The following is an 11,337-nucleotide window of genomic DNA, read 5'->3' as shown; positions in this document are numbered from 1 at the left end:
TGCTAGAATTATTAATGTCAAACTAGCTTATCTATTTTTCAGATGCCCAAAGTAAACTGATTTTATTTTTTGCTCCCTGTGGGGACAATAGAAAGAATTAACTATGATCATAAAATCTTGAAAATATAACTATTTTTTTCTTTCTTTCTTTTTAAACGGAAATGCTCATTTGTAACGGGCCTGTCACATAGTCTTTGGCCACCCAGGAAGGCAGGCAATGAATGAGTACTTTCTGGGAGACAGGTGAAGCGTATTTGGTAGATTAATTCTCAATTCACCTTCTCAGAAGGAAAGGACAAACCCTTCATTTACCAAGATTCTAAGGAGATTTCCATGCAAGTCCCTGGCCAGGCCCCACATCAGTCTTTGCTTTGAAGTATCTGTTCCCCAGGGTTTGGTTTTCTCCACCAGGACCCAAACTCGTTATTGAGCTGCAAGAGCTCTGTAGGAAAAATCAGCTCCTTCCACTGACATGCACAAGCCTGGTGTCCACAGAGAGGGGTGTTCTACCTGTTTATCAGGTAATCGATCTTTTTCTATCATCCCCTTTGTCTTTGGGAGCGAGTAAGTCAGTGCGATTACCTCCTTCCTCCACAACAATCACGCCACCTTAAATCATTTGTTCTCCATACAGAGGTGTTTGGGAGCAGGTGGCACTTGGACAAGATGGTTGTTGTTGTTGTTGTTGTTGTTTGTTTGTGTGTGTGTGTGTGTGTGTGTGTGTGTGTGTGTGTGTNTGGTTGTTGTTGTTGTTGTTGTTGTTTGTTTGTGTGTGTGTGTGTGTGTGTGTGTGTGTGTGTGTGTGTGTCAGTACTGAGCTTGGTAGCCACTGAGGAACCACCAGTGTGTGTGTGTGTGTGTGTGTGTGTGTGTGTGTGTGTGTGAGTACTGAGCTTGGTAGCCACTGAGGAACCATTTGCCAATGCTGTCTTTGAAGTCAGGTTTCCCTTCTCTATTGAGAAAGGAGGACTCAGATTTCTGACCAGCTGAGTACAGGGGACATTTTGAGGGCGTCTGACAGAAAGCCATTGCCTGACTGTGGAGCCCTGGACAGGAAGTCAACTGTCTTGGGGAATGGGGTTGTCCCCTGAAGCTGGTGGCCTGCTCCAGTGGATGGGGTAAAGAGACAACTTTGAGGCCCTTCCAAGATCAGTTAAAGGTGCTTAAACAAGTGTTCTGTTTTGTTTCTTTGAAGACTTTGAGCAGGTCTCCTTTTGAACTTTACTTACTTACTAGAAAGGCAATTTCGAGGGCCTGAATTGGAATGAACAAAAACACATAAGTGATCAGATGTGAAGCAACTTTCGAGAACTTTTGAGATTCCAGAGCAGCAAGTATAGCCAAAAAAAAAAAAAAAAAAAAGATTAAAAATCTGACAGGCAATTTAAGGCAAAACAAAGTTCCTGGCTACACAATCCTCAAAAGAAATGCCCAAAATGACAAGATGAGAGGACAAACCAAAAAAAAAAACAAAAAAAACAAAAAAAAAAAAAAAAAAAAAGGAAAAAAAGGGGGGGGGGTTGGTGGTGGTGTGAGTTTTTGCTTTCTTACAGCAAAACAAAGCAAAACTTGATCCCATACATCCCCAGAAGCCCTCGATTCATTTCCTCCTTCGTTTTCACATTTGGGCACAGTTGAAGCTTATCATTGTCCCCCATTTCTCTCTAGCCCCCGCCCCGTCCTCCCCAGGACTGCCGGTTACAAAGTGGAAGCCCTCACATCAAGACTCAAAGTTAAGCGAAACCCTGGTTTCCTGGAAGCCGCTGTCTCACTCAAGAGTTAGCAAGCCAGACGCCCACAATCTGCCGCTGGGCGCTCGCCTCCAAGAGGCCGGGCCGCTCCGCACAGCTTGCGATCGCGCGTCCTCGCCTCGGGCCGCCGGGCTCGGGCGCGCTGCAATCCCGCAAGCGCGGGGGGCCTCTGCAGCGGGGAGGCGGCGCCCGCACGTGCGGCGGCTGCGGACTCACCTGCGCCTCCCGCGCCCGACCCCGCCCACCGCCCCGCCCCGCCGTGACTCATTGGCCACCGCTCGGAGGGGCGGAGCAGGGGCGGCCCCGGGGCTCATTAGCGATGCGGTCTCCAGGCTCGGCTCGGTAGTCCCGGACCCGGAGCGGAGCTGGGGCTGCGGGCCGCTCAGCGGAGACGGCGGGCGGCGCCGCAGGAGGCGATGGGGACGCGCGCTGCGTCCCGCTGCCCATCTGATCTCCGTGCTCCGCGGCTGTAGGGAGCGGCGGTGGAGAAAAGAGACTCGCCACAGACCACCACCCCCGGGGAAACCTACTGGTGTTGGCTCCCTGCCGTCGTTCCTCGCGGACTTCCAGGGCGTGGAAGAGGAGCGAATCCTGAGAGGAGCTCGGAGAGCATGGGGACAGGGGCTGCAGACGGCAGTCGCGGGGCGCGCCGGTGGCTCCCGTGGCTAGGACTCTGTTTCTGGGCGGCGGGGGCTGCGGCTGCCCGAGGTAAGCGCTGGGTGGACGGCGGTGCGCGAGGGGAGCGGACGGAGGAGGAGCGGGACTCTCACCTTCCGCGTGGGCTCCCCAAGTTGTGCTGGCTCCTCTCCGCGCGCGTAGCCCGACTCGGTGGGAACCGTGTTACAGGAGCTCCAGGGGACCACTGCCTTTCAACCCAAGTTTGCTATCTGCAGTAATCCTACAGGTTGCTCTGACCGGGGGCCCCTACCCTTGAGTCTCTGCACCCCCTGAGATTTTCCAACCTCCCTCCTCAGCCCCCGCCCCTCAATTGTTGCAGACTGGATAATTCGTCTTCACTATATCCTCTCTCGCCTTGGTCCTCTCCACTTTTCCTTCTTGGGCGAGCTCGTCCCTGGGTGGGAGCCCACGGTGATGTTCGAGCGTGCATAGGGAAAGAGGAATGCCAGTGGGTTCCAATAGAGACTGCGCTTCCCCCCCCCCCCTTCGGGGGAAGCATCCAAGCTGGTCACTTCGCTCTGCACCAAGCCCCTCGGGCGACCCTAACCCTGGCTCTAAGCCAGCATTGGCTTTGCCTTACAGAAGCTGCGAGGGTGCAGGAGCTCTGGGGAGTGTGTACCCTGGGGTTTAACTGCGTCTGCAGTGCCCAGCCGGATAAGCAGTTGGCCAGAGGCTGCACTCTCGGCGCATCCTCTCCCTATCGGGTGCTTATACCAGCTTAGAAGCGCGGGCCCTACTGAGCAGCAGGGAAATCTCTGCTTCTAATAAGCTCAGACNCCCCCCCCCCTTTTTTTTTTTTCTGGATCCGCTTCACTCCAGCAGAGCATCAACTTAAAGATAAACCACACGGACCTGTTTTGAAGCTGATCACAGGCAGTTCCAGACAGCCCCAGTGCTGTGGCTACCTTTGAAATAATCCAGGAGCTTCTCCATTCCCTGCCCTTCTTTACCTTTCTTCTTTGCTGCTTGCCATCCAACCGGCTTAGAATATGTAATTGCATTAAATGATTTACCTAACGCTTGTCTAGCAAGAGGTGGCACCGGGCTAACCACCTCTCCTTCTGTTCTGTCTCTTAAACGTATCCCTACTAGCTGTGAGGCCTTTGGAAGGGTTGACAAAGATGCCAAGAACCGGTATAATCTCATTTTTTTTTTTTATAGAAGCTAACGGTGTTAGGAGCAGCGATACCGCCTGGAAAGAGGAATTAAAAGGGTGGATAGAGGTTTTCAGCAGTATGATCCTATTCTATGCCTATTTGCATTTCATTTCCTGAACTTTTTCACCCCCCCCCTTTTCTTTTTAGAATGGAGCAGGCTTTCAAAAAATAAGGAAAGGCTTTAAATACGAGTGATTGTTAGAATGAGGCGTGATTCTTTCTCTTGTTGGAGGAGCATGGGCTTCAGCCATTTAATATACTACAGGGAAACTGGAGACTGCCTAACTGCTCAGGCAACTCTTGAGTGTTTTCTATACTGTTAGGGGGAAAGCAGGGGTGGCAGGGGGCGGTGCTTTGCCCCTCTCTTTCCCCTACAGGAGGCCCGAAATGTTACTACTTTCTAGTCACAGTGTGGGGATAGCTTATGATGACTGACTGCAGGTACTGACCCTCAGAATTTGGTTTGTGGAGTTGTCTTTAAGCCAGCCCCAAACAAGAGGTGGGAATACATGCCAGCAGTCTTTTGGATGGGGTTTGGCTGGCTGTGAACGAAGGCTAGCACCTCTTGTCTGCAAGCTGTTCTGTAAAGGTCTCCTGGAAAACATACTGTACACTCTGCAGGCTTATTTACAACAAATGCCTTGCACAGATCATAGAAAATGCCCGAGACACATGGAGCAGTAAATTTGAGTAATGCTTCCCTTGTCATGGTTTCTATTCACCTTTAGCAGCTTTGGGAGATACTTCAAGAAATGAGCATTAAACCGGCTACCAAACCAGCGCATTCTCTCGCACCTGGCTTTGGGCAGGTGGGCACACACAGTAGAAGTTTCCAAATCAAAGACATTCTCTGTATTAAGTTCTACCATGTAGGCAAGGTATGGTGCATTAAACCCGGGATGCTGTGGACTTGTGTAGCATCCCTGTGTAGTCTCCTCACCCTGCTGTGTGTGGTTGGTTGGTTCTATAGGTCATTTCTGTATTTGCAAGTTAAATAGTTTGTATTTTGAAGACCTTTTCCTTTTGTGGTGCTGGGGGGGGTGGGGGGTGGGGAGCATGGACCCAGTGTGCCTGGCATAAGCCGGGCAAGTACTCTCTCAGTGATCCATAACTGTAGCCTATCAAAGAGCTCCCTTGTGGATTTGATCCAACATGCCATCACTTAGTCACCAAGCCATATAGAATTACACTATTTGCTTCGGTGGCGCAGTACTATGAGATCAGCAACACTGTTCTTACCGTATTTCCTCTTACCATATTTACCAGATATCCATTTCCATGATACTGGTGCCATCTTCTTCCCCTCTAACTTTTCTCTGCTTCAACACCTGATATCAAAACCTCTGGAAACCTGGACATAATTTTGAATGATTGGTTTCACATATACTCAGCGAGGAAATACACACTTGGGGCAAGGCTCTGCATGAAGGAAGTAGCCCTGACACAGGGCATCATTCTATTTTTCCACCTTACTAAGGCTTTTGTCTTCAGGGAGCAAGTTTTATTCCTCCTGGTAAAGTATAAGGATAGCACTTCTGAAACCATCATGTTGGTAGGTTTTGACACTTTACACCTTAGACGAAGGATGTTTAAAAGTTACTTGTGACCTGCCAAGTGCTAATTGACTCCACATCCTGTCATACTGATTTGTTTTATTCTTAGAAGAGTGTGCGGCTGGCTGATTGAGCTGCGACCTGCACTAGATTCCGTGCAGAAGAGATAGTGTCATTAAGTGGGCTAGATGGTGGCATATGCCCCTGATACCTCGAGGGGTACAAGGATGGCACTTAACACTTAAGTTATAGGCACTGAGGGTCAAATGACTTACACGTGCTCACATCCTTCAATCCACATCTTAGAGCTGTTGGCATTTTGGTAATGTGATCTGTGAATGCTTCCTGTGATTCAAAGGTACATTCTGATCCTAAGACTGAAGGTGAAGCACCTCCTCCCTCCCAACCCTCCTAACTTCCTGCCAGGCCTTTTGTGATTCACAGGTTGGGTTGGTGGTGAGAGAGCAGAGCCCTGCTACCTTCTCCATCCTGCTCAAGAGATCTTGTTCTGCAGCTCAGTTCTTGAAGGGACATTGATTGCTTTGATTGATTAATTGCTTTGATTGCTTTGACTTGTCTGAGGAAAGGACTGAAGGCCCCTGAACCCTTTCTTCACGTTCCTTCTCACTCTGTGAGGGACCCAAGTCTGAGTCTGGCTCTTGAGATAGTGCTCTGAAGTGTCAGGAGACCCAACAGGTGCCTAGGCTTCTCCCTGGGGACTCCTGAGACTGACAGGGTCGGTCAGGAGGACCTGGACCAGCCTTACTAGGGAAGGAAAGGCTCACTTTGCTCCTCTTTCCTAGATGACTTGTAAACGTGTGTGTGTGTGTGTGTGTGTGTGTGTGTATGTTTACATTCCCTGAATATTGTACCTTAGAACATTGCCAACATGGAGTTTTATGAGGGAATCTATTTCCTGGGACATAGCAGCTATCTGGTATCAGTCTCTACTGCTATTTTGTTTTGTTTTAGATGTTTCAAGTATAGACCCACCCCACATGTATGAACATTGAATCCCCGCATTGACCCCTCAAAGGAGGCAGTAGTCATGTCGAGGGCCCCCTTAACGAAAGGCTCAAGCATGGGCTATCTTTATGGATTATACCTTTGCCATCCATCCTGATTGCCTTTGCCCCAGGCAATGCCTCCTGAGTGACACTGTCCCTGTCATCTCCCTCTGCCTATTCTGATGCTGTCATAACCTAACTGTGAAACAGAACAAAGACAGAATCTCCACCCCAGTTCACCCTAAGTCGCGCGGGTCACGTAAAAGCCATGTGCTCATTTTTCATGTAAGGTGTGTATTCGAGTGTTCATGCATATGGAGACCAGAGGTTGACATGTGTAAACCTTCAATCACTCTCCATCTATCTTATTAATTTTTAAATCGCATTTATTAGTTCACACACATAAGAAAGGGAGGTGAGGAGGGGAGGGGGAGGGGGAAGAGAAGAGGGAGGGGGGAGGGGAGGGGGAGGGAGAGGGAGGAGATCAGGCATGTTTGCCATAGTGCCCATGAGGAAGCCAGAGGAAAACTTGCAGAAGTTTTCTGTTCTTTCCCCCCTGTGGACCGGAGGGATTGATAGCGGATTGATAGCAGGCCATCAGGCTCGGAGGCCAGCACCTTTACCAGCTGAGATACCTGGCCGGCTCACTCACCTCAGGTCATAGGCTCTCTTACTGAACCTGGAGCTCATCCATTGGCTACGATGGTCATCCACAGGCACCAGGGATGTCCTGTCTCTGCCCCCCTAGTTCTAGGGCTATGGACTGCCCCACCTTTGGAACCCCACTTTTAAGTGGGTGCTGGCGCTCCATGCTCAGTGAGCCACCTCTACCCTTTACCTTTCATTTCTGCCTCGTTGCCCCGAGAACAGCCATTTCTACTCTGTATGCTGGTTATTCTTTAAAAGAAGGCTTCCTAAAAAAATTAATTAAGCTATTTATTTACATTGCCTTCTGATTGCAGCTTCCCCTCCCTCCTCTCCTCAAAGTCCTCCCCTCTCCCTCCTCCACTCTCTCCCCTCTCCCCTCCATCCTTTCCTCACCCCCCCCCCCCCATGGATATCAACCAGCCTTGGCATATCAAGTTGCAGTAAAACTAGATGCATCTTCTTTTATTGAGGCTAGACAAGGCAGCCCAGTCAGGGGAAAGGGATCCGAAGGCAGGCAATGAAGTCAGAGTCAGCACCTTCTACCGCTTAAGGAGTCCCACATGAAGAAGACATTTTAATATATTAGGTATAAAGTAACTTTGATATTATTCAGTGCATACCATTAATTGTTCTGAATGTGTTATTCACATCAGTTCATTTATTCCTTAAAACGACTCTTTGGGTCAAGGGTTATTCTTTTAAGCTAGGAAGGGAGGGGCACGGGGGGGGGGGGGGCTAAATAAAACCCTAAGACCATGGAGGAGTTCGGATATGCTAGATCTTAAACCTAGCCAGTCTGAATTAAGAGCTCACAATATACAGGGCAGCTCAGCTGGGCTGAAAATAAAAGTGGTCCCTTGCATTTTATTGACAAAAGCCCTAAAATGATATCTTCATAAGTATCCAGAATTGTAGAGGAATTTCAAGTAGCTTAAATATATCCATGCATATATTCAGATAAATCTAAGAGATTTATGTTGTATGAAAACAACATCCTTAACAGCATTCAGCTTAGTACACTTTGGGAGTGGAATCACGCTTAAAATGCTGAATACCAGTTTCTAATATGATAGCTTGCCTTTTTTTTTTTTCTCACAGTCTTGAGTGTCAACAGAAAATATTACTCTGATTGAATACACCATCCATGGGATGGCAGCTCCCAAAAGACTATTTGTTGCATGTCTTGTATTTTTAGCCTTGTTTGCCGGGGAAATGTGGAGCATGAGATTTGAGAATAGATTGTTAACACGAGAGGCTGCTGTTTCTGCTGTTTTGGGCACTCCCGCTGCTGCTGCTGCTTTTGCAAGGCAGATGGCTAGATTCATTTATAGAAAATAGATATTCGTTCTATTTTGCATTTCCACTTCGAAAGGAACTTTTAATTGTTTGTGCCACATTGCATCGTATGGCCTTCCTGTGCGCGTGCACACACACACACACACACACACACACGCAGCACGGAGATAATTTTCCGAATTCGGCAGATGTTAATAGATTCAGTTTGGGTGGTTCTATTCCAACTGCACTGCTGACTCTATTCAGGTTTGAAAATTCTCTTTTAGAGGTGGGTCTGGCTGTAGTGCTGTCTGTGTGTATGAAGTCTTCTCAGCTCGGCTCACTGCTGCTATCTGCCTTGCTCTCTCCTCTCCACCAGGAGAGCTAGAACTTAGAGCTAGAACTGTGAGTTGTGTTCACGGGGCTGGTGTGGAAACCTGTAAGAAGGTGGAGCATCTCTCCTGAGCCATACTGGAGAATGTTTTGATTTAGGAATTGCTCAGTTTGGACTCTTACTTATGTGTAAGTAGGAGATGTTGGACAGCGACCCGAGTCTAATCAGAGTTGATTTATGTTTTTACGTACAACTACCAGGTGGCCTGAGGGTAATCTTACATACCATTTTTAGTGTAGACCCATACGGCCAAGTTGGAAATTTTGCAGTCGTAACATAAGGTGGTGGTCCTAAACTTCTGATGTTGGAGTTTTGTAGACGTCAAATTTTAGAGTACAGGTGATCAAACCTGCATTTTTGTCTCTCAGATTTCATCTTACAGGATATAAAATATTGCCCAATATTGACGCTAACAGGATACTATGTTAAGGTCTATATTGTTATTTAATGTTTTTTTATGATTTTGTGTGTGTGTGTGTGTGTGTGTGTGTGTGTGTGCGTGTGTGCGTGTGTGTGTGTGTGTGTGTGTGCGTGTGTGTGTGTGTGTGTGTGTTTGCGTGTGTGCAACACTGTATATGTAGAACATAGGACAAGATTCTGGTCATTTCTCTTCTTGCTCCTTCAAGCAGGATTGAACCCAGGTCACTAGGCATAAACTTATCCATTGTCCATCTTGCAGGCCCAAGGTGTAATTTTATGCCCAGCTTCATGAATAAGGACAACAAGCGAAAACCTGTCTCTAAAAGGAGATTCAGTGATGCACTTTGGTTAGTGCGCATGTAATTATCCCTCGTGTGTGAACCCAAACATGCTAATGTTCCTTATGAAAAAATGGATACTGTAGTCATATATAATCTTATGCATGAGCTCTAGGTTTTCTCTAATTCCTTGAACAATGCAAAGACTATTTGGCTATGAAGAATACTGTGGTGAAAGTTGGGTTTGCAGGGTTGATTAGGCAATAATACAAAACAATCTGTCCATGCTTTCAACTGAGTCGAATGCTGTGGTTCCTCAGCCAGGAAAGTCAGGAAAAGTGACATCTATTTTAGAGAATCCAGAAGGTAGGCTGTTGTCAGACAAGCATAAAAAATGTGGACAACCCAGAGGCCAAAGTGAAGAAATGTTGACGAACTTAAACACCCAACCAACCGGAGAGCTACAACATCCTTCACACATTTTGGAAACACACTGAAAACAAAAATTAATTGGCTAAGTATTGGATACAATTCACCTCTAAGTAAATTTGTGGTGACATCTTAAACTTGTCTCCAGTTTTAATGGCTTCTGCTAGGGAAATACTTACTGCATAGTTATTCTCTTTCTTTAAGTGTAATTCAGTAAATCTACCAGAGTAGGGGGAGGGCATCTGGTCATGGTTCTGAAAGCTCCAGGGTGATGTTTAGAACTCACCAATCAGTGCTATCTAAATGGGAACGTCCACTGGAATAGCAGCAAATCCCTCTTAAAATTCTGACTTCGTCTTCGGAAGAGGGGGCTGTGAGTCTGCATTTCCAGTCTTATCGGCAAGCAATAGACGATGAGCCCAGAAGATGCTGAACTGTCTCTCATTTGCAGGTCAGTATGAAGTAGGTTTTAGTACAAGACTAAAACATAGTACAGTAGGAAGGTAGAGAAATACAAAGGCCAGGGTTTATCAGACAGACACACAACTACTTAAAAACTAATAGGCACTTGTGGGCACTATTCTACAACTTGGGTTTTATTTTGAAATAATTAGGGGTCTTGTCTGAATCTCATTAATTTTTTTTTTTTTTTTTGTAATGAAGAGGAAATTGACATTCCCAGAATTAGAACGGTTTTCCTGGTGCCGGGCTTTGTTAAGAAGCTTTGGTGGCCCTCTTAAGCGCTCCTTCAATTTATTGTGTTCACTTGACTTAATTTCCCTATACTTCAGAGTGATCTAAAATTCAGGGTAATTAGAGAAGTAGGAGATAGAGGAAAAACAGTTGTTTTTTTTTTTTTTTTTTTTTTTTTTTTTTTTTAAAAAAAAAAAAACAATCCAGCCACAATCACCTGGGTTAGTGATGGTGTCCATAGGGTCATTGCTACTATTGTTATGATATGATGCAAAAACAAGGGCTTGGGCCCATGTGCCTCTGCTCCTGGCTGACACTGCCCACTGTTACCGTCTGTCACATGGAAGTGGATTTTCCCATAACCCAGCAGCCTTTTCTCACTGTACCCTTGTTGTGCTAAGGTATAAATAACACTGGGGTAAGATTTCTAAACTCCACTCAGCATTGTCTAGAAAGCCTTAGGAAACTTTACTTGCAGAGTAATAATGAAATATCAGTATGTGCTTTTAAGGTATTTACCCCCACAAGATATTGTAAAGTTTACATTCTTAAGACTTCAAGAAAGGTAATTTAATGTAATGCAGGACGTCATGAATATCTCTTTTGAATTATAACTCATTTATTTGGGATTTGAAATTTTTAATTGGATTAACAGGTAGTCGTAACATCCATCCATCCAAGGAAGGAGTTGATATTTCAGTGTATTTACCCATCAAATCAGGGCAATTAGCATGTTCCTCTTTTTCAATCCTTTGGTTTTGGAACCTTCAACTTTTTATCCTCTGGTTCTTCAACAAATGTATAATGGGTTATTATAAATTGTAGTCACTTAAAGTGATTAGAATTCTACAACATCTTTCTTCTGTGTGTGTTCTGAAACATGCACTAGGACAAGAATTTGGGTCTTCAATTGGTGTCAGGGCTTTTTCAACTATATTATCCTGTAGTTCTATTTTATTACCAAATAGGTTAATTGGAGTCAAGTTGGATGATAGAGTCCTTCTGCTCCGAATTGATAGGCGTGCGTGTGTGTGTGTGTGTGTGTGTGTGTGTG

At 46.2% G+C, this 11,337-nt stretch overlaps 1 protein-coding gene across 9 annotated transcripts in view; it reads left to right on the top strand.

Annotated features, from left to right (window-relative positions):
* Positions 1-2,063: 2,063 nt before the first annotated feature.
* The window catches only part of Unc5d (unc-5 netrin receptor D), a 537,305-nt gene continuing 528,031 nt past the window's right edge, over positions 2,064-11,337 (top strand). For 8 of the 9 annotated variants that reach the window (XM_021218893.2, XM_021218894.2, XM_029532116.1 and 5 more), the window contains exon 1: positions 2,118-2,459. In XM_021218893.2, the coding sequence (XP_021074552.1) occupies positions 2,363-2,459 (97 nt within the window). In that variant the 5' untranslated portion in view covers positions 2,118-2,362. Of the gene's footprint in view, positions 2,460-11,337 lie in introns of all 9 variants that reach the window. The other variant, XM_021218890.2, reaches the window with a different exon arrangement.

This window comes from Mus pahari, chromosome 19, assembly GCF_900095145.1.
Source record: "Mus pahari chromosome 19, PAHARI_EIJ_v1.1, whole genome shotgun sequence".
Classification (NCBI taxonomy): Eukaryota; Metazoa; Chordata; class Mammalia; order Rodentia; family Muridae; genus Mus; species Mus pahari.
The sequence above is the reverse complement of the archived record's forward strand: the minus strand, read 5'-3'. Positions and strand labels throughout refer to the sequence as shown.